At 46.7% G+C, this 23652-nt stretch overlaps 1 protein-coding gene across 2 annotated transcripts in view; it reads right to left on the bottom strand.

Annotated features, from left to right (window-relative positions):
- LOC145338875 (sperm flagellar protein 2-like) overlaps positions 1 to 23652 on the bottom strand; it is a 233647-nt gene that overhangs the window by 93401 nt on the left and 116594 nt on the right. For both annotated transcript variants that reach the window (XM_080183275.1, XM_080183276.1), the window contains exons 16-18: positions 14659 to 14763; positions 13513 to 13626; positions 1762 to 1954 (exon numbers count right to left, since the gene is read on the bottom strand). In XM_080183275.1, coding sequence (XP_080039401.1) covers positions 1762 to 1954; positions 13513 to 13626; positions 14659 to 14763 — 412 coding nt within the window. The remainder of the gene's footprint in view (positions 1 to 1761; positions 1955 to 13512; positions 13627 to 14658; positions 14764 to 23652) is intronic.

Genomic DNA, 23652 nt, shown 5'->3' with positions numbered 1-23652 from the left:
TACTGCGTGTACTGTCTGGTTCGTAGTGAAGGAACTGTATTGGTACCGCGTCTGTGGTCTGGTTGGTAGTGAAGGAACTGTATTGGTACTGCGTGTACTGTCTGGTTCGTAGTGAAGGAACTGTATTGGTACTGCGTGTACTGTCTGGTTCGTAGTGAAGGAACTGTATTGGTACCGCGTCTGTGGTCTGGTTGGTAGTGAAGGAACTGTATTGGTACTGCGTGTACTGTCTGGTTCGTAGTGAAGGAACTGTCTGGTTGGTACCGAAGGAGCTGTCTTGGTACCGCGTGTGCTGTCTGGTTGGTAGTGAAGGAGCTGTCTTGGTACCGCGTGTACTGTCTGGTTGGTAGTGAAGGAGCTGTCTTGGTACCGCGTGTATGGTCTGGTTGGTAGTGAAGGAACTGTATTGGTACCGCGTCTATGGTCGGGTTGGTAGTGAAGGAACTGTATTGGTACTGCGTGTACTGTCTGGTTCGTAGTGAAGGAACTGTCTGGTTGGTACCGAAGGAGCTGTCTTGGTACCGCGTGTGCTGTCTGGTTGGTAGTGAAGGAGCTGTCTTGGTACCGCGTGTACTGTCTGGTTCGTAGTGAAGGAACTGTATCAGTACCGCGTGTACTGTCTGGTTGGTAGTGAAGGAACTGTATTGGTACCGCGTGTACTGTCTGGTTGGTAGTGAAGGAACTGTCTTGGTACCGCGTGTACTGTCTGGTTGGTAGTGAAGGAACTGTCTTGGTACCGCGTGTACTGTCTGGTTGGTAGTGAAGGAACTGTATCAGTACCGCGTGTACTGTCTGGTTGGTAGTGAAGGAACTGTCTTGGTACCGCGTGTACTGTCTGGTTCGTAGTGAAGGAACTGTATCAGTACCGCGTGTACTGTCTGGTTGGTAGTGAAGGAACTGTCTTGGTACCGCGTGTACTGTCTGGTTGGTAGTGAAGGAACTGTCTTGGTACCGCGTGTACTGTCTGGTTGGTAGTGAAGGAACTGTATCAGTACCGCGTGTACTGTCTGGTTGGTAGTGAAGGAACTGTCTTGGTACCGCGTGTACTGTCTGGTTCGTAGTGAAGGAACTGTATCAGTACCGCGTGTACTGTCTGGTTGGTAGTGAAGGAACTGTATTGGTACCGTGTGTATTGTCTGGTTCGTAGTGAAGGAACTGTATTGGTACCGCGTGTACTGTCTGGTTCGTAGTGAAGGAACTGTATCAGTACCGCGTGTACTGTCTGGTTGGTAGTGAAGGAACTGTATTGGTACCGCGTGTATTGTCTGGTTCGTAGTGAAGGAACTGTATTGGTACCGCGTGTACTGTCTGGTTCGTAGTGAAGGAACTGTATTGGTACCGTGTGTACTGTCTGGTTCGTAGTGAAGGAACTGTATCAGTACCGCGTGTACTGTCTGGTTGGTAGTGAAGGAACTGTATTGGTACCGCGTGTATTGTCTGGTTCGTAGTGAAGGAACTGTATCAGTACCGCGTGTACTGTCTGGTTCGTAGTGAAGGAACTGTATTGGTACCACGTGTACTGTCTGGTTCGTAGTGAAGGAACTGTATTGGTACCGCGTGTACTGTCTGGTTCGTAGTGAAGGAACTGTATTGGTACCGCGTGTACTGTCTGGTTGGTAGTGAAGGAACTGTATTGGTACCGCGTGTACTGTCTGGTTCGTAGTGAAGGAACTGTATTGGTACCGCGTGTACTGTCTGGTTGGCTCTAAGTTAAAGAAATGGTTTGTATATTTGAGCTTTGGAAGCAATGCAAACACTCACAATACTGGAAACTGCTGAAGTTGCCGTCTGATGGGCCGTGAAGATCAGATATTCATCGACATCAGTGAGTGGTGGAGGAACCTCTGTCATCGGTACCTCATCCTTCATCTTCCCAGTAACCCTCATTATACTCTTTGCTTTATCCTTCACTTCCAGACTGGAGGAGGGGATTCGATAGGGAACAAGAGGAACTCTAAAGAGAAGGAAGATCAACCAGCTATCAGTACTGGAAAGAGCCTCATACTGCTTATTAACCGGCTCAGGGAATCATTTTGTGACAAAACCATTCTTGTGTGTGGAAATGTCCTCCTAACCAGAGCCGAGTCCTGTTCCCACCACCCTTCCACTCACACAGATAACTTCAAAATTCATTCATGGAACGTGGCTATCACTCGCTAAACCAGCATTTATTGTCCATCCCTGAATAACCTTGATAAGGCGGTGGTGAGCTGCAGTCCCCAAGGTGTAGGTACACCCACAGTGCTGTTCGGGAGGGAATTCCAGGATTTTGACCCAGTGACAGTGAAGGAACGGTGATATATTTCCAATTCAGGGTGGTGAGTGACTCAGAGGGGCATCTCCAGGTGATAATGTTCCCAATATCTGCTGCTCCTGTCCTTCTGGATGGAAGTGGTCATGGGTTTGGAAGCTGCTACCTAAAGAGCCTTGGTGAGTTGCTGCAATGCATCTTGTAGATAGTACACAGACACTGGAGGGAGTGGATGTTTGTGGATGGGGGGCCAATCAAGTTGGCCTGCTTTGTCCTGGATGGTGTTGAGCTTCTCGAGTGTTGTTGGAGCTGCTCCCATCCAGGCAAGTGGGGAGTATTCCATCACACTCCTGACTTGTGCAGTGTAGATGGTGGACAGGCTTTGGGGAGTCAGGAGGTGAGTTACACATTGTAGTATTCCTAACTTCTGGCCTGTTCTGGTAGCTACAGTATTTATATGGTGAGTCCAGTTGAGTTTCTGGTCAATGGTAACCCCAAGGATGTTGACAGTGGGGGATTCAGTGATGGTTACACCATCAAGGGGTAGTTGTTAGAGTGTCTCCTGTTGGTGATGGTCATTGCCTGGCGTTTGTGTGGTGTGAATGTTACTGTCACTTGCCAGCCCAAGCCTGGATATTGTCCAGATCTTGTTGTATTTGAACACGGACTGTTTCAGTATCTGAGGAGTCACAAACGGTGCTGAACATTGTGTAATCATCAGCGCATATCCATACTTCCGACCTTATGATGGAGGGAAGGTTATTGATGAAGCAGATGAAGATTGTTGGGTGTCGGACACTCCCCTGAGGGACTCCTGTAGAGATGTCCTGGAGCTGAGATGACTGACCCTGCACAACCACAATCTATCTTCCTATGTACCAGGTATAACTCCAGCCAGCGGAGAGTTAGCCCCCCGATACCCACTGGTTCCAGTTTTGCTGGGGCTCCTTGATGCCACACTCGGTCGAGCGCGGCCTTGATATTAAGAGCTGTCACTCTCCCCTCACCTCTGGAATTCAGCTCTTTTGTCCATGTTTGAACCAAGGCTGGAATGAGGTCAGGAGCTGAGTGACCCCCTGGCAGAACCCAAACTGGGCGTCACTGAGCAGGTGCTGGGGATCGCGCTGTCGATAACCCCTTCTATCACTTCCATCGAGAGTGGACAGTAACTGGCCGGGTTGGATTTGTCCTGCTTTTTGTGTACAGGACATACCTGGGTAATTTTCCACCTTGTCGGGTAGATGCCAGTGTTGTAGCTGTACTGGAAGAGCTTGGCTCGGGGTGCAGCAAGTTCTGGAGCACAAATCTTCAGGACTATTGCTGGAATGTTATCAGAGCCCATTGCCTTTGCTGTATCCAGTGCCTCCAATATCACGTGGAATGAATCGAATAGATTGGAGACAGGCATCCAAGATGTTGGGGACCTTTGGAGGAGGCTGAGATGGATCATTCACTCGGCATTTCTAGCTGAAGATTGCTGTGAATGTTTCATTGAGGTTGGGGTTAATTGTCCACCACCATTCATGGCTGGATGTGGCAGAAGGGTGGGGGGAACATCATTGTGGTGTAATAATCATGAGGGACAGAGATAGGGTCAGAGATAGAAAGGTACAAAAGTGTCCAGAAGGATAATTCTTTTACACACAGAGGGTGATGAGTGTCTGGAACAAGCTGCCAGAGGTCGTAGTAGAGGCAGGTATAATTTTGTCTTTTAAAAAGCATTTAGACAGTTACATGGATGAAATAGGTATAGTGGGATATGGGCCAAATGCGGACAATTGGGATTAGTTTAGGGGTTTAAAAAAAAGGGTGGCATGGACAAGTTGGGCCGAAGGGCCTGTTTCCATGCTGTAAACCTCTATTTAGAGGGGTCAATAAACAGGTGGCATAGATTTAAGATAACGGGCAGGAGATTTAGAGGAATTTGAGAAAAGGATTTTTCACCCAGAGTGTGGTGAGAATCTGGAACTCACTGACTGAAAGCGTGATAGAGGCAGGGACCCTTACAACAGGGTAGCACAGTGGTTAGCACTGCTGCCTCACAGCTCCAGGGACCTGGGTTCGATCGCCAGCTCGGGTCACTGCCTGAGTGGAGTTTGCACATTCTCCCTGTGTCTGGGTGGGTTTCCTCCGGGGGTTCCGGTTTCCTCTCACAGTCCAAAGATGTGTGGGCTCGGTGGATTGGCCATACTAAATTGCCCCTTAGTGACAGGGGAATAGCGAGGGTAAATGCATGGGTTGTGGGGATAGAGCCTGGGTGGGATTGTGATCGGTGCAGATTTGATGGGCTGTACTGTGGGATATACGATATATATATGATAACATTAAAGAATAATTTAGATGAACACTTGAAACGCTGCAGCAACAAAGTTACAGACCAAATGCTGACAAATGTTCATTGTTCCATCGGAGCACAGCAGAGAGGGAGTGATTTGTGAGAGGGGTCCTGAGGGTAAGATACAGTGATTTTTTTAACTTACGTTTTTTGGTGGAGTTTTTTTTGTAGAGTTTAAACCAGAAACCAGAAAGAGGTCGCAGGGAGGCCCGGGAAGCTGTTTTTCTCCCCCCCATAAATTGGAACGGTGAGGACGTAACAGGGATGGCAGTGCAGGCAGTGCGATGTTCCTCCTGTGGGGTGTTTGAGGTGAGGGACACTGGTCGTGTCCCGGCTGATTACACCTGCAGGAAGTGCATCCAATTCCAGCTCCTTGAGGACCGTGTTAGGGACCTGGAGCTGGAACTGGAGGAACTAAGGTTCATTCCGGAAGCAGAGGCAGTTATTGATAAAAGTTACAGGGAGGTAGTTACTCCTCAAAGTGATAGGTGGGTAACTGCTAGAAAGGGTAAGAAGCAGTCAGAGCAGCGATCCCCCCGCGGCTGTTCCTCTCCAAAACAAGTCCTTGGATGCTGTTGGGGACTCAACGGGGGTAAGCCATGGGGTACAGGTCTCGGGAGTAGAGCCTGTCCCTGATGCTCAGGTGGGAAGGGGGAAGAAGAGAACAGGATTAGTGACTGGGGATTCCATAGTTAAAGGGACAGATCGGAGAGTCTGTGGGAACGAGCGAGACTCGCGGTTGGTATGTTGCCTCCCAGGTGCCAGGGTCCGTGATGTCTCCGATCGAGTGTTTGAGATCCTTAAGGGGGAGGGGAACCAGCCCCAAGTTGTGGTTCACATTGGCACCCATGACATCGGTTGGAAAAGGGATGGGGATGTAAGTCAGAAATTCAGGGAGTCAGAGTGGAAGCTGGGGGCTAAAACAAACAGAGTTGTTATCTCTGGTTTGTTACCCGTGCCACGGGATAGCGAGGAGAAGAATAGAGAGAGACAGCGTTTGAACACGTGGCTACAGGAATGGTGCAGGAGGGAAGGATTCAGATACTTGGATAATTGGGGCTCATTCTGGGGTAGGTGGGACCTCTACAAGAGGGATGGTCTGCACCTGAACCAGAGAGGAACTAATATCTTGGGGGGATAATTTGCCAATGCTATTCGGGAGGGTTTAAACTGATTCAGAGGGGGGATGGGAACCTGAATTGTAGCTCCAATGTACAGGAGGATGAGAATAGGGAGGTCATGGATAAGGTTTCTAGGTCACAGCAGTGTATTGGCAGGCGGGAGGGTGGTTTGAAGTGTGTATACTTTAATGTGAGGACCATACGCAATAAGGTGGATGAACTTGCAGCCTGGGTTGGTACCTGGGACTTCGATGTTGTGGCCATTACAGAGACATGGATAGAGCAGGGACAGGAATGGTTGTTGCAGGTTCCGGAGTTCAGATGTTTCAGTCAGAGCAGAGAAGGTGGTAGAAGAGGGGGAGGCGTGGACAGTATTACGGTGGCAGAAAGGATGTTTGATGTGGGCCTGTCTATTGGGATAGTATGGGCTGAGATTAGAAACAGGAAAGGAGAGGTCACACTGTTGGGAGTTTTTTATGGGCCTCCAAAAAGTTCCAGAGATGTAGAGGAAAGGATTGCAAAGATGATCCTGGATAGGAGCGAAAGTAACAGGGTAGTTGTTATGGGGGACCTTAACTTAACAAATATCGATTGGAAAAGCTATAGTTCAAGCACGTTAGAGGGGTCAGTTTTTGTCCAATGTGTGCAGGAAGGTTTCCTGACACAGTATGTAGATAGGCCAACAAGAGGTGAGGTTACATTGGATTTGGTACTGGGTAATGAACCAGACCAGGTGTTAGACTTGGAGGTAGGTGAGCACTTTGGTGATAGTGACCACAATTCGATTGCGTTTACCTTAGTGATGGAAAGGGATAGGCATATACCGAAGGGTAGAAGTTATAGCTGGGGGAAAGGTAATTATGAGGCTATTAGGCGAGATTTAGGATACATAGGGTGGAGTAGGAAATTGCAGGGGCTGGGAACAACTGAAATGTGGAGCTTATTCAGGGAGCAGCTACTGCGAGTCCTTGATAAATATGTACCTGTCAGGCAGGGAGGAAGTGGTCGAGCGAGGGAACCGTGGTGTACTAAGGAAGTTGAATCTCTGGTGAAGAGGAAGAAGGAGGCTTATGTAAAGATGAGACGTGAAAGCTCAGTTAGGGCACTGGAGAGTTACAAATTAGCCAGGAAGGCGCTAAAGAGAAAGTTAAGAAGAGCTAGAAGAGGACATGAGAAGACTTTGGTAGGTAGAATCAAGGAGAACCCTAAAGCTTTCTACAGGTATGTCAAGAGTAAAAGATTGGTCAGGGCAAGATTAGGGCCAGTCAGAGACAGCAGTGGGAAGTTGTGCGTGGAGCCTGAAGAGATAGGAGAGGCACTGAATGAGTATTTTTCGTCAGTATTCACACAGGAAAAAGTCAATGTAGTCGAGGAGAATACTGAGATACAAGCTTTTAGACTAGACGGGATTGAGGTTCATAAGAAGGAGGTGTTAGCAATTCTGGAAAGTATGAATATAGATAAGTCCCCTGGGCCAGATGGGATTTACGCTAGGATTCTCTGGGAGGGTAGAGAAGAGATTGCAGAGCCTTTGGCTTTGATCTTTAGGTCATCATTGGCTACAGGTATAGTGCTGGAAGACTGGAGGATAGCAAATGTTGTCCCCTTGTTCAAGAAGGGGAGTAGAGACCATCCTGGGAATTATAGACCGGTGAGCCTTACTTCTGTTGTCGGCAAAGTTTTGGAAGGGATTATAAGAGATAGGATTTATAATCATCTAGAGAGAAATAAATTGATTAGGGATAGACAACACGGTTTTGTGAAGGGTAGGTCGTGCCTCACAAACCTTATTGAGTTTTTTGAAAAGGTGACCAAAGAGGTGGATAAGGGTAAGGCAGTTGACGTGGTGTATATGGATTTTAGCAAAGCGTTTGATAAGGTTCCCCATGGTAGGCTACTGCAGAAAATGCAGATGCATGGGATTAAGGGTGATTTAGCAGTTTGGATCAGGAATTGGCTCGCTGATAGAAGACAGAGGGTGGTGGTTGATGGGAAATATTCAACCTGGAGTTCGGTTACAAGTGGTGTACCTCAAGGATCTGTTTTGGGGCCACTGCTGTTTGTCATTTTTATAAATGACCTAGATGAGGGTGTGGAAGGATGGGTTAGTAAATTTGCTGACGACACCAAAGTTGGAGGAGTTGTAGACAGTGAGGATGGATGTTACAGTTTGTAGGGGGACATAGATAAGCTGCAGAGCTGGGCCGAGAGGTGGCAAATGGAGTTTAATGCGGAAAAGTGTGAGGTGATTCACTTTGGTAAGAGTAATAGGAGTACAGAATATGGGGCTAATGGAAGGACTCTTAGTAGTGTCGACGAGCAGAGAGATCTCGGGGTACATGCGCATAGATCCCTGAAAGTTGGCACCCAGGTTGATAAGGTTGTTAAGAAGGCGTACAGTGTGTTAGCTTTTATTGGTAGAGGGATTGAATTTCGGAGCCATGAGGTCATGCTACAACTGTACAAAACTCTGGTGTGGCCGCACTTGGAGTATTGTGTACAGTTCTGGTCGCCGCATTATAAGAAAGATGTGGAGGCATTGGAAAGGGTGCAGAGGAGGTTTACCAGGATGTTGCCTGGTATGGTGGGAAGGTCTTATGAGGAAAGGCTGAGGGACTTGAGGTTATTTTCGTTGGAGAGAAGCAGGTTAAGAGGTGACCTGATTGAGGCGTACAAAATTATCAAAGGATTAGATGGAGCGGACAATGAGAGCCTTTTACCTCGGATGGTGACGGCTAACACGAGGGGACATAGCTTTAAATTAAGGGGTGGTAATTATAGGACGGATGTCAGAGGTAGGTTCTTTACTCAGAGGGTAGTAAGGGCGTGGAATGCCCTGCCTGCAGCAGTTGTGGACTCGCCAACTTTAAGGGCGTTCAAACGGTCAGTGGATAGGCATATGGATAACATTGGAATAGTTTAGGTTAGAGGGTCATTAGATTGGTTCCACTGGTCGGCGCAACATCGAGGGCCGAAGGGCCTGTACTGCGCTGGAATGTTCTATGTTCTAAATGGGATTAGAATAGATAGATGTTAGATATCTAGTGCATACATGATAGGCTGAAGGGCCGGTTTCTGTGCTGTGAAACTCAATGACTCTCTGCACTTTGGTAGGGATAAAGGAGTGAATATTACTTAAATGGTGAAAGACTGCAGAAAGCTGCGGCATAGAGAGATTTGGGGGTTCTCATGCATTAATCACAAAAAGCTAGCAAGTTCAGCAGCAAATGGAAGGCTTACCTTCATTTCAAAGGGAATGGAATATGTGATGATACTGTGCCTTTAAGGCATGTATTTGTGTCACGTTTCTTGTGCAGAATCTGTTGTAGCAGTTTGTTTGATGCTGTTTTTGTGCTGTTTTGACTGTAGCCTGTACCCCTGTTATTACTGCAGCAGCATAATTGATCTCAGTTGCTCCAATGTTTGTTTTAATCTGGACTAATGCTGGTCTGCTATTTTTAGTGTTCTCCTGGATATTTCAGAGTGGGGCTTCTTTGCGTTGATTGTCAGAAAAAATCAGGTGGCTGGTGGAGCTGGGCTGACACAGGAAACTTTTGCTGCTGTTTGGGATCTTCAGAGAGAGGTCACTTTCTTTGTCTCTCTTTCTCTCTCTGGATTTAGAGGCTGGAATTGGCAGAAAATAAGTTTTTTTCTCTGTGATTCTGCTGTTTGGAGCTGGAGCTGTCCCTGGAGGTTGCTGTATTAGAATTAGAAAAGGCTGGGAATCTCACATCCATGTGGGCAGATCAGTTCTCGCTGTTAACTGGTTCTGACAAAGGGAATTATGTCTATGAGGTACTGCTAAATTGGAACATAGAATCTAGAAGCAGGAGGAGGCCATTTGGCCCTTCGAGCCTGCTCCACCATTCATTTTGATAATGGCTGATCATCGAATTCAATATCCTGATCCCTCTTCCTAACATATTCTTTAATCCCTTTTAACCCCAAGAACTATATTAATTTCTTAGAGCATAGAACACTACAGCACAAACAGGCCCTTTGGCCCACAAGTTGTGCTGATCATATCCCTACCAACTAGACCTATCTATAACCCTCAATCCCATAAAATCCCATGTACTCATCCAGAAGTCTCTTAAAAGACCCCAGTGAGTTCGCCTCTACCACCCCCGACGGCAGCCGATTCCATTCACTCACCACCCTCTGAGTGAAAAACTTACCCCTAACATCTCCTCTGTACTTGCTCCCCAGCACCTTAAACCTGTGTCCTCTCGTACTGACCATTTCAGCCCTGGGAAATAGCCTCCGAGAATCCACCCTATCTATTCCTCTCAACATTTTATAAACCTCTATCAGGTCACCTCTCAACCTTCGTCTCTCCAGGGAGAAGAGCCCCAGCTCCCTCAATCTATCTTACATAATAGAACATTACAGCACAGAACAGGCCCTTCGGCCCACAATGTTGCACCGACCAATTAAAAAACAATGACCCACTAACCTAAACCAATCCCTTTCCATCCATAAACCTATCCACGGATCTCTTAAACGCCCCCAAACTAGGCGCATTTACAACTGCAGCAGGCAGGGCATTCCAATCCCTCACCACCCTCTGGGTAAAGAACCTACCCCTGACATCCGTCCTATAACTACCCCCCCTTAATTTAGAGCTATGTCCCCTCGTGCTAGCTTTCTCCATCCGAGGAAAAAGGCTATCACTGTCCACCCTATCTAAACCTCTAATCATCTTATATGTTTCAATAAGGTCCCCTCTTAGCCGCCTTCTTTCTAATGAAAACAACCTCAAATCCCTCAGTATCTCCTCATAGGACCTCCCCTCCATACCAGGCAACATCCTGGTAAACCTCCTCTGCACCCTCTCCAAAGCCTCCACATCCTTCCTATAATGTGGGGACCAGAACTGCACACAATACTCCAAGTGCGGCCGCACCAGAGTTTTGTACAGTTGCAACATGACGTTGCGACTCCTAAATTCAATCCCCCTACCAATAAACACCAAGACACCGTATGCCTTCCTAACAACCTTATCTACTTGATTCCCAACTTTCAGGGATCTATGTACACATACACCTAGATCCCTCTGCTCATCCACACTATTCAGAGTCCTACCGTTAGCCCTATACTCTACACATCTGTTATTCCTACCAAAGTGAATTACCTCACACTTTTCCGCATTAAACTCCATCTGCCACCTCTCGGCCCAGCTCTGCAACTTGTCCAAGTCTCTCTGTAAACTATGACACCCCTCCTCACTATCTACCACTCCTCCGACTTTGGTGTCATCAGCAAATTTACTGATCCACCCAACTATACCCTCATCCAGATCATTTATAAAAATTACAAACAGCAGTGGCCCCAAAACAGATCCCTGAGGCACACCACTTGTAACTGAACTCCATGTCGAATACTTACCATCAACCACCACCCTCTGTCTCCTATCTGCGAGCCAATTCCTAATCCAATTAACTAAATCACCCTCAATCCCATACATCTGCAATTTCTGCAGAAGCCTTCCATGGTGAACCTTATCAAACGCCTTACTAAAGTCCATATATACCACGTCAACTGCCTTACCTCCATCCACCTCTTTGGTCACTTTCTCAAAAAACTCAATAACGTTAGTAAGGCACGACCTACCCTTCACAAAACCATGCTGACTATATCCAATCAATTCATTACTCTCTAAATAACTATAAATCCTATCCCTAATAATTTTTTCTAAAACTTTGCCCACAACAGAAGTAAGACTCACCGGTCTATAATTCCCGGGGAAGTCTCTATTCCCCTTCTTAAACAATGGGACAACATTCGCTATCCTCCAAAACAATGGGACAACATTCGCTATCTTCATAAGGCATGCCTCCCAATCCAGGCAACATCCTTGTAAATCTCCTCTGCACCCTTTCAATAGCTTCCACATCCTTCCTGTAGTGAGGCGACCAGAACTGCGCACAATACTCCAAGTGGGGTCTGACCAGGGTCTTCTTCTTGGAATTAAACAACATTTTGGCTTCAACTACTTTCTGTGGGAGTGAATTCCACACATTCACCACCCTCTGAGTGAAGAAATTTCTCCTCACTTCAGTTCTAAAAGGTTTATCCCTTATCCTCAAACTATGATCCCTCATTCTGGACTCCCCCACCATTGGGAACGTTCTTTCAGAATCTATCCTGTCTAATCCTGTTAGAATTTTACAAGTTTCTGTGAGATCCCCTCTCACTCTTCTAAACTCCAGTGAATATAATCCTAATCAGCCTAGTCTCTCCTCATATGACAGAGCTGCCACCTCTTATAAAGACGGTTAGCTACTAAGAATTATATTTTGTCATGTTTGGATATTTTAAATGGTAAAAGTCATGCTAATTATTTTTGTTTTCTGTTAACTGTATTGTTAAACAAACTTTGTTTGATAAAAGCTTCCTAGTGAATCACTGGAATCGTACCTGGAGTGAAACATTTTATGCTCAGACGAATGTCAAAATCAAATATAAAAATTTAGGGTCTAGGCTAACTTCACAAAATACCTTGGAGTTTCTGATCCAGTCCCCAGCACATATTAAACAGGGAAGTCTCATTAAAGCTTGCTAAAACAAGGTACTAGTTAGAGCTTACCTGGAATACTGTCAGCAGTTTTGGTCCCCTTACCTAAGGGAAGATCCCTGGAATCTGCAGTGCAGAAGGAAACCATTTGACCATTCAGTCTGTACCGACTCTTCAAAAGAGCATCTTACCCAGGCCCACCCCTGCTCTATCCCCGTAACCTGAAGCATTTACAATGGCTAATCCAGCTAACCTAGACATCTTGGGAGACTAAGGGAGAAATTAGCACGGCTGTCCATCTAACCTGCAAATCTTGGGAGACTGAGGAAGAATTTAGCATGGCCTGTCCATCTAACCTGCACATATTTGGACTGTGACAGGAAACCAGAGCACTCGGATTCATTGAGACATATTGGATTCTCAGGGGGCTGACAGGGTCAATGCTAAGAGATTGTTTCCCCTTGTGGGAGAGTCTAGGACCAGAGGACACAATCTCAGAGTCAGGGGCTCATCTACTGAAGACAGAGATGAGGAGGAATTTCTTCTCTCTGGAGAGTGAATCTGTAGAATTCTTTCCCACAGAGGGCTGAAGAGGCCGGAGAGTTCAGCCTGTTCAAGGCTGAGATAGAGAGGTTTTTAATCAGTAAGGGAATCGAGGGCTTTGGGGATAAGGCGGGAAAGTGAAGTTGAAGATCAACAGTTCAGTCATGATCTCATTGAATGGCAGAGCAGACTCGATGGGCCGAGTGGCCTACTTCTGCTTTGTGGTGATGGTCCCTTTAAGGGCCAATCTGCAGAGTACGGGCCACATGATGCGGGGAACCAACTGGGGAGCAGGGTGGGGATGAGCCCGGTAAGTGTGGGTTCCGTACTCAGACACTGGTTACAAGCATCAGGCTGCCAGCCTCTGTATGATTCTAACCTGTAAATAAACAAGTTGTATTTTGCCCTTACTGGTGAAGGAGCATCTTTCAAAGCTTCTGTGTCTTGTGGCTTTGGGATTACTGGTCCAGTGACAATCTCACTGTTCCAGCATCTCATCCACCTGAAAATAGTGCCTCCGTTTCAGAGCTGATTTCCTAATGCTTGTGTACAGAGCAGTTTGGGAGGTTTTTCTTTAACAAGCTGTAGAGATTGAAGCTGCTCTTGTCACTGTGTGAGTGAGGAGAATTCCCACTCTGCCTATTGAGGAACCCTTACTCCCGCTATAACACTGCCATTGGATGTTAGTCAAACGCTTCTGCACGAGGAATCTCCACCAATGTTTGAGCAAATGGGCAGCACTTACTTGAATTCTTTTGTTTCTTGGTCCTGATCTTTCTTCTGCTCCTCTTTGCTCTCAGTCCCGCGGCTGCTGGATTCCAGTGGTGTCTGTCTAATCGCTTGGCTGGATTCTGAAGCACTGAAATAGCAGATAGGACAGAACTCGGTGCAGTTCCTGTCTGACAAAGCCCATCCAGCCCCATATCCTAACGTCACTGTCTTCAGCTGTTCCTCAACTCACCATAAAGCCAAACATGGAGAAAACCCAAATCAGAGGAGGAGCTGGGAAGGTTCAGGCATCGGGCAGAATCTGAGGAGAATAGGATCGTAGCAAAGCAATAATGGGGTGGATTCAATCACTCGGGGCACAGATAGATGTTTCTGTGGCGAAGAAAGGGACTCCAGGATGGTAGATTGCCTCCCTTGTGCCAGGGTCCTGGATATCTCTGAGTCAGTGCAAAACATCCAAAAATGACAGGTAGGGACAGGTAGAATTGAGGCTGCAGAAGGACTTGGACAGGTTCGGAGAGTGGGCAAAGAAGTTGCAGATGGAATACATGAGAACATAAGAAATAGGAGCAGGAGTAGGCCATCTAGCCCTTTGAGCCTGCCCCGCCATTCAATAAGATCATGGCTGATCTGTCGTGGCTCAGTTCCACATTCCCACCCTCTCCCCATAACCCTTAATCCCCTCGCTTATCAAAAACCCATCAACCCGCGTCTTAAATATATTTAGCGAGGCAGCCTCCACCACTTCAACGGGCAGAGAATTCCAGAGATTCACCACCTTTGAGTGAAGAAGTTCCTCCTCAACTCTGTTCTAAACCGACCCCCCTTTATCTTGAGGCTATGCCCCCTAGTCCTACTGTCCTTTCTGAGCGGGAAGAGTCTCTCCACCTCTATCCTATCCATCCCATTCATCATCTTATACGTCTCAATGAGATCTCCCCTCATTCTTCTAAACTCTAACGAGTACAAGCTTAATTTATTCAGCCTCTCCTCCGTCTGTCCCTGTGTCCCACTGTCCCTGTGTCACTGAATCCCTCTATCCCTGTGTCTCTCTCTGTCCCTATGTCCCTCTGTTCCTGTATCACCCTGAGACATGGGCTGCTATTAATCAATTCTGAATGAGGGTGTCCAGATGATGTTCCACAGCTACAGGTATACTCACGTCTCTCGGGCTCCATTTTCAACCTTCTGATCCTCCTTGCCCTCCATCACGGGCGTGCTGCGATCTTGCTTTGTCTGTCTGTCACCCTGGCTTGAATCTGCAACACTAAACAAGAGAAAACTCAGTGCTTGAAGCAGTTACTGCTGGACACTGTCCTTCCTCCCCCACATTCCCAACATCACTGTGTCCAGCTGCTCTCAGCAGGATTCCCACACAGCAGACAACTCAGCGATATGTATGTGATACTGAGAACAAACTGAGAAATGTGGTTATCAAGGATACAAAGAATATAAAGACATAAGAACTAGGAGCAGGAGTCGGCCATCTGGTCCCTCGATCCTTCTCCCCCATTCAATAAGATCATGGCTGATCTTTTCATGGACTCAGCTCCACTTACCTGCCCGCTCACCATAACCCTTAATTCCTTTACTGTTCAAAAATGTATCTATCTTTGCCTTAAAAACATTCAATGAGGGAGCCTCAACTGCTTCACTGGGCAGGGAATTCCACAGATTCACAACCCTTTGTGTGAAGAAGTTCCTCCTCAACTCAGTCCTAAATCTGCTTCCCCTTATTTTGAGGCTATTCCCCCTAGTTCTAGTTTCACCCACCAGTGGAAACAACTTCCTGCTTCTATCTTATCTATTCCCTTCATAATCTTATATGTTTCTATAAGATCTCCCCTCATTCTTCTGAATTCCAATGAGTATAGCCCCAGTCTACTCAGTCTCTCCTCATAAGCCAACCCTCTCAACTCTGGAATCAACCTAGTGAATCTCCTCTGCACCCCCTCCAGTGTCAGTATATCCTTTCTCAAGTAAGGAGATCAAAACTGTACACAGTACTCCAGGTGTGGTCTCACCAGCACCTTATACAGCTGTAACATAACCTCACTGTTTTTAAACTCCATCCCTCTGGCAATGAAGGATAAAATTCCATTTACCTTCTTAATTACCTGCTGTACCTGCAAACCAACTCCTTGAGATTCCTGCACAAGGACACCCAGATCCCTCTGCACAGCAGCATGCTGCAATTTTTTACCATTTAAATAATAGTCCATTTTGCTGTTATTCCGACCAAAATGGATGACCTCACATTTACTGTATTCTGTGTCGAGTGGCATTTGGTCAGATACATGGATGGGAAAGGTTTCGAGGGATATGGGCCAAATGCAGGCAAATGGGGTTAGCTTCGATGGGCATTTTGGTCAGCATGGACCAGTTTGGGCCGAAGGGCCTGTCACCGTGCTGTAGATTCTATGATTCTCGACCACTTCAAGTAGTCTTTTTCCACTGGCTGAAAATCTTTGATTACAAGAATCCTGAAGGTTTACAGACAGTCCTTCACAAATCTGGCTGCCCACAGAATTCTGTCACCATCCTTCACATATTTTGTAATGACATGGGATCCAGGATCTCTGGAAGGAGATTGCTGGCTGGAATTCTCTGACCTTGCCCACAGCTGGGATTCTCCAGTCCCGCTGCTGTGACTGGAGATACGGCTGAGCGCCAAATTTTCCGTTCTTGTTGGCAGCAGCAGTGGGGGGTGCAAGACCGGAGAATTCCATCTTTATCACAGTGAAGACTAGGGCTAAACAAATCTGTGCCATTGCATTCACACTCTGCTCAACCTTCCCCACTACAATACCCCACCTAACCTTCAATAAACACAACCCTATCCCCATAACCGCAGGATGGTGATAAGCGACAGGATGGATGAGAAATTATTTATCTGTGAAGCCTCTGCTCCAAAGCTAAAGTCATTTCCAACTTCAGCCTCTGAGTTTGAATACAGTTCTTCACGCTGCAGTCAGACAGCATGGTCAGTGCAGGCTTGGAAGGCCGAAGGGCCTGTTCCTGTGCTGGAATTTTCTTTGCTGTTTGTTCTGTGCAGTGTTCAGTACACAGACAACCCTCCAAATCATTACTCATTCCTTCATTGAAACATACAAGAGGACAAGGCTATTTCCCAGGGCTGAAATGGTCGCTACGAGAGGACACAGGTTTAAGGTGCTGGGAAGCAAGTACAGAGGAGATGTTAGGGGTAAGTTCTTTTCATTCAGAGGGTGGTGAGTGAATGGAATCGGCTGCCGTCGGTGGTGGTAGAGGCGAACTCGCTGGGGTCTTTTAAGAGACTTCTGGATGAGTATATGGGATTTAATAGGATTGAGGGTTATAGGTAAACCTAGTAGGTAGGGATATCATCGGCGCAACTTGTGGGCTGAAGGGCCTGTTTGTGCTGTAGTTTTTCTATGTTCTTTCTATGTATCAGGTAGACAATGTTGGCTGAGTTGCAAGAGTATTTACCGTGTACCTGGTGGATGGAATTCTCACGTGATGATGTCTCCATGTCGATGATCCAGCATGTCTTGCAGAGGTTGCTGTGGCAGGGTTGTGTGGTGTTGTGGTCACTGTTCTCCTGAAGACTGGGTAGTTTGCTGCGGACAATGGTCTGTTTGAGGTTGTGCGGTTGTTTGAAGGCAAGAAGTGGGGGTTTGGGGATGGCCCTGGTGAGATGTTCGCCTTCATCAATGATATGTTGAAGACTCCGGAGAAGATGTCGTAGCTTCTCCGCTCCGGGGAAGTACTGGATGACGAAGGGTACTCTGTCCACTGTGTCCCGTGTTTGCCTTCTGAAGAGGTCGGTGCGGTTTCTTGCTGTGGCGCATCGGAACTGTTGATCGATGATTCGAGCACCATATCCTTGATTCGAGGATTTGAGGGCATCTTTCAGCCCTCTGTATATATAGGATCTGCTCAGATGAGGAGGATTGCAACAGACACCTCCAGTCATTCAGGATCTTATACTTTCCAACAACATCATCTGCACAAAGCAGCCCTGCCCAAATCCAACATTCACGGGAATACCTGGCCCATAATTTAATGCGGAGAAGTGTGAGATAATTCACTTTGGTAGGAGCAACAGATGTGTCGAGTATAGGGCTAACGGGAGGACTTTGAATAGTGTGGATGAACAGAGGGATCTAGGTGTATGTGTACGTAGATCCCTGAAAGTTGGGAATCAAGTAGATAAGGTTGTTAAGAAGGCGTACGGTGTCTTGGCGTTTATTGGTAGGGGGATTGAATTTAGGAGTCGCAGCGTCATGTTGCAACTGTACACTACTCTGGTGCGGCCGCACTTGGAGTACTGTGTGCAGTTCTGGTCCCCACATTACAAGAAGGATGTGGAGGCTTTGGAGAGGGTGCAGAGGAGGTTTACTAGGATGTTGCCTGGTATGGTGGGGAGGTCCTATGAGGAGAGATTGAGGGATTTAGGGTTGTTTTCGTTGGAAAGAAGTCGGCTAAGAGGGGATCTTATTGAAACATATAAGATGATTAGAGGTTTAGATAGGGTGGATAGTGATAGCCTTTTTCCTCGGATGGAGAAAGCTAGCACGAGGGGGCATGGCTTTAAATTAAGGGGGGGTAGCTACAGGACGGATGTCAGGGGTAGGTTCTTTACCCAGAGGGTGGTGAGGGATTGGAATGCCCTGCCTGCTGCAGTTGTAAATGCGCCTAGTTTGGGGGCGTTTAAGAGATCCGTGGATAGGTTTATGGACGAAAAGGGATTGGTATAGGCTAGTGGGTCATTGTTTTTGTAACTGGTCGGCGCAACATCGTGGGCCGAAGGGCCTGTTCTGCGCTGTAATGTTCTATGTTCTATGTTCTATAAGCAATCGAGAAAAAATATTTGGGAAGGCTTGAAGGATTTGGATGGTGCACACAGAGGCCATAATTTCAGTGGTGGGGTTTCACAGGGCCCAGTGGTATAGATCAAGCAGTTGGTCTTGAACATAAGGAGTATGATTAAGCAGAAGATCATACAAAGTAATAATGCAGCTGGAATGAGGAAGATGGCAATGTGAGGTGGCAAATGGAATTTGGTCTGAAGAAGTGTGAAGTGGTCCATTAGGGGAAGGCTATTGAGATGAAACACACTGTAAATAGATAGGATACGGAGAAATACAGGGGCCCTTGGAATGAACCCTGGAGATAGCAGGACAGGTAGACAAGATGTTTTATAAATTTCTATCGTGGGATTTGGATGTCGCTGGCTTGGCTAGCACTTGTGTCCATTCGAATGGTTCGAGGATTAACAAGGCTTACAAGATAACAAGGTATAGAATATAAGGACAGGAAGGTGATGATAAAACTCTACAAAGCACGACTGAGATCACCATCAGGGTACAGCGGATAATCCTGATCACTACAAGAGTGATGTGATTGTACCAGTGAGGATACAGGGAGGATTGATGGAGGTTTAGCAGGCATGGAGGATTTTAGCTTTGAGGACAGATTAGATTGGCTGGGATTGTTTTCTTTGGAACAAAAGGGAGATGCAGTTGTTGTTCTTTCTCTTCCACACCTACTAACACACAAGGCAGATTTTCATCTGTTCCCTTAGTTGGGCGCATGGGCAGTGCAGGCTTGGAGGGCTGAAGGGCCTGTTCCTGTGCTGTATTGTTCTTTGTTCTTTGAAGTTTCTTCCTGGAACACATCACGAACCTGGTGCTGGGGCTTCCAGCTTGAGGGCCTATAAGCAGAGGGTGCCACTCTGCATCAAGGATGGCACCATGGATCTCTCTCGCTCTTACTACCAGCCATAGACGTGTTTGGAAGGATTAGCTGGTTGAAGCTTAACCACATTATGAACGCACCTTCCTTGACCATCAATTCCTGGGTTGAAACTCGAAGCTGGAGCTTCTGGTTCAGAGGCAGGAATGCCACGCACTGCCCCACACAGACCTCCCCAAAAGTGAACTGAGGTGTATAAAATGGTGAGAGTTTACAAAGAGTGGATGGGAAGAAACCATTTCCTTTCGAAAGGTCAGTGACCAGCGAGCAGGTTAGCAGCATTCGGCGAGAAGATTTGAGAAGAATTGTGCAGAAATTCTTTAGCCAGGAGAGTGGTGAGGATCTGGAATTCAGAGCCTGAGAGAATGGGAGTGGTATAAACTCTCATCATACTTAAAAAACACTTGAATATTCAGCTGAGATGCCAGGACCTATTGAGCTAGAACTGGAAAGTGAGGTTAGACATTCTTGTCTTGCATTACACAATGGGCTGAATGATCTTCTTTGAAATTTCTGGAAGTCAAAGAACAAAGAACAAAAACAGCCCGGGAAACAGGCCCTTCGGCCCAACGAGCCCGCGCCGCCATCTCAACACCACCAGTCCCCCTCTCCACCCACGACCCCTGTCTAATGTTTTATGGCCATCCAGATTGAGGGAAACTGATTTAGGGACAATTTATTCCTGCCAATCAGCCTAACAGCACATCCATGATTCTATAGATTAGACCCTGGATTTTGGGAGCACTGATTCTGGCTAAAGAATGAAAATTGGAAAAAACTCAGTACAACACTGTCAGACGATAGTGAAGTGTCGAGTGTATTTCCCATTTGCTGTGAGGAGTTGAGTTTGGAAGGTTTTCTGCTGGGGCTGATGTTGAGTATTTGTGTGTCAGCAGCTTGTGGAATGGATGGGTTGACCTCCTTGCTGACAGGGGAGTGTGATTTGATGTCAGGCACAGACTGACCTGAATCAGTATTGCATGATGCTGTGGTTGCGGTGGTATTAATGTCTCCTCAGCAGGTACACTTCTGAAGCTGTAATCTGACTGGAAGTCTCTTTTGTGGTTGTGTTTTTTTTGAGGCCTCTTATTGGAACAAATCACAAGTTTCTGCAGTGTTGTGACATCCAACACGTTTGCTGCTGACACTTTAACACAGACAGGCTAATGCTGTGCTTGCTGGATATATTCAGGGTCAAAAGTCAGGACAGAATCTGCAATGTTTGATTTCCTTGCTCAGAATCTGCTTCTGCCTCATCCGAGGGGAAGGATGAATGCCCCTGGCATCCGAGCCAGGTGGGATTATTTCACCTGGACGCTGGCAGACATTGTCTTGGGCAGGATGGGGAAATTTAGAAAGCCACAGTGGTGGTGAGCTGCCGCTTTGAATTGCTGCAGTCTCTGAGCTGTATGTACACCCACAGTGCTGTTAGGGAGAGAGTTCCAACTTCAATGGATATTGTCCAGGTCTTGTTGCATTTGAACATGGACTCCTTCAGCATCTGAGGAATCGCGAACGGTGCTGAACATTGTGCAATCATCGGTGAAGATCCCCATTTCCAACTTTAGGGGAAGTGGTGGCACAATGGTTATGTCTCTGAGATCACAGAGGATTACGCCACGGCAGACAATATAGTTTAAACTCAATAAAACAAAGGCAATAAGTTCCCCTCCAAGTCACTGCACACAGGTGAGAGACTTGGAGGGGAACCTCCAGCTGGCAGTGGGCCCAGGATAAGCAGCAAGTGATAGACAGAGCTAAATGATCCCACAACCAACGGATCAGATCTAAGCTCTGAAGTCCTTTCACATCCAGTTGGGAACAGTGGTGGGCAATTAACCAACTCACTGGGGGAGGAAGTTCCACAAAAATCCCCATCCTCAATGATGGAGTAAGCACCTCAGTGTAAAAGGTAAGGCTGAAGCATTTGCAACAATCTTCAGCCAGTGGTCATCGTTAAACTTTTAATGTTTAATGTCCAGATAGAAACTGAACTGTACAAAATAGGAGCAGGAGGACGACATTTGGTCTCTCAAGCCTGCTCCGTCATTCATTATACAGCTTGGATCAGTACCTGGGACTTTGATGTTGTGGCCATTTCAGAGACATGGATAGAGCAGGGTCAGGGATGGTTGTTGCAGGTTCCGGGGTTCAAATGCTTTAGTCGGAGCAGAGAAGGAGGTAGAAGGGGGGGTGGGGTAGCATTATTAGTCAAGGATTGTATCACAGTGTCAGAGAGGAAGTTTGATGAGGGCTTGTCTGTTGAGGTAGTATGGGCTGAGATTAGAAATAGGAGAGGAGAGGTCACCCTGTTGGGAGTCTTTTATAGACCTCCTAAAAGTTCTAGAGAGGTTGAGGAAAGGATTGCGGAGTCAATCCTGGTTAGGAGTGAAAGTAATAGGGTAATTGTTATGGGAGACTTTAACTTTACTAATATTGATTGGAATAGCTATAGCTCTAGCTCATTAGAGGGGTCAGTTTTTGTACAAAGCGTGCAGGAAGGTTTTTTGACTCAGTATGTAGATAGGCCAACTAGAGGTGAGGCTATATTGGATTTGGTGCTGGGAAATGAGCCAGACCAGGTGCTAGACTTGGAAGTTGGGGTGCATTTTGGTGATAGTGACCACAATTCGGTTACGTTCACCTTAGTGATGGAAAGGGATAGGCATGAACCTCGGGTCAGTAGTTTTAGCTGGGGGAAGGGTAATTATGAGGCTATTAGGAGAGAATTAGGAAGCATAGGTTGGACTAGGAGACTACAGGGTCTCGGAACGTCTGAAATGTGGAGTTTTTTCAAGGAGCAGCTACTGCGAGTCCTTGATATGTATGTCCCTGTCAGGCAAGGAGGAATTGGGCGAGCTAGGGAACCGTGGTGTACAAGGAAAGTTGATTCGCTGGTTAAAAAGAAAAAGGAGGCTTATGTCCGGATGAGACTCGAGGGCTCAGGTAGTGCACTAGAAAGCTTTAGATTGGCTAGGAGGGAGTTAAAGAGAGAGTTAAGAAGGGCTAAAAGAGGACGTGAGAAGACTTTGGCTGATAGGATTAAGGAGAATCCTAAGGCGTTCTATAGATATGTTAAGAACAAAAGGTTGGTTAGGGCAAGATTAGGGCCAGTTAGAGACAGCAGTGGGAATTTATGTGTGGAACCGGAAGAGATTGGAGAGGCATTGAACCAATATTTCTCTTCGGTGTTCACGCAGGGGGACATGAATGTAGCTGAGGAGAACACTGGGTTACAGGGTTGTAAACTGGACAGTATTCCAGTTGATAGGGAGGATGTGCTAGATATTCTTGAGGGTTTGAAAATAGATAAGTCCCCTGGGCCGGACGGGATTTACCCTAGGATTCTCTGGGAGGCAAGAGAGGAGATTGCAGAGCCTCTGGCTCTGATCTTCAGGTCGTCGTTGGTCACCGGTATAGTGCCGGAAGATTGGAGGATAGCTAATGTTGTCCCATTGTTTAAGAAGGGGAACAGAGACTTCCCCGGGAATTATAGACCGGTGAGTCTTACTTCTGTTGTGGGCAAGGTTTTAGAAAAAATTATTAGGGATAGGATTTATAGTTATTTGGAGAGTAATGAATTGATTGGAGATAGTCAGCATGGTTTTGTGGAGGGTAGGTCGTGCCTTACTAACCTTATTGAGTTTTTTGAGAAAGTGACCAAAGAGGTGGATGGGGGTAAGGCAGTTGACGTGGTATATATGGACTTTAGTAAGGCGTTTGATAAGGTTCACCATGGAAGGCTTCTGCAGAAAATGCAGATGTATGGGATTGAGGGTAATCTAGGAAATTGGATTAGGAATTGGCTGGCGGATAGGAGACAGAGGGTGGTGGTTGATGGTAAATATTCGACATGGAGTTCAGTTACGAGTGGTGTGCCTCAGGGATCTGTTTTGGGGCCACTGCTGTTTGTAATTTTTATAAATGATCTGGATGAGGGTATAGAAGGATGGATCAGTAAATTTGCTGATGACACCAAAGTCGGAGGCGTGGTAGATAGTGAGGAAGGGTGTCTTAGTCTACAGGGAGACTTGGACAAGTTGCAGAGCTGGGCCGAGAGGTGGAGGATGGAGTTTAATGCGGAGAAGTGTGAGGTAATTCACTTTGGCAGGAATAACAGATGTGTAGAGTATAGGGCTAACGGTAGGACTCTGAATAGTGTGGATGAACAGAGGGATCTAGGTGTATGTGTACATAGATCCCTGAAAGTTGGGAATCAAGTAGATAGGGTTGTTAGGAAGGCATACGGTGTCTTGGCGTTTATTGGTAGGGGGATTGAATTTAGGAGTCATAGCGTTATGTTGCAACTGTACAAAACTCTGGTGCGGCCGCACTTGGAGTATTGTGTACAGTTCTGGTCCCCACATTATAGGAAGGATGTGGCGGCTTTGGAGAGGGTGCAGAGGAGGTTTACCAGGAT

The sequence above is a fragment of the Carcharhinus amblyrhynchos genome, unplaced genomic scaffold, assembly GCF_965287045.1.
Source record: "Carcharhinus amblyrhynchos unplaced genomic scaffold, sCarAmb.v2.hapA chromosome_206, whole genome shotgun sequence".
Lineage (NCBI taxonomy): Eukaryota > Metazoa > Chordata > Chondrichthyes > Carcharhiniformes > Carcharhinidae > Carcharhinus > Carcharhinus amblyrhynchos.
The sequence above is the reverse complement of the archived record's forward strand: the minus strand, read 5'-3'. Positions and strand labels throughout refer to the sequence as shown.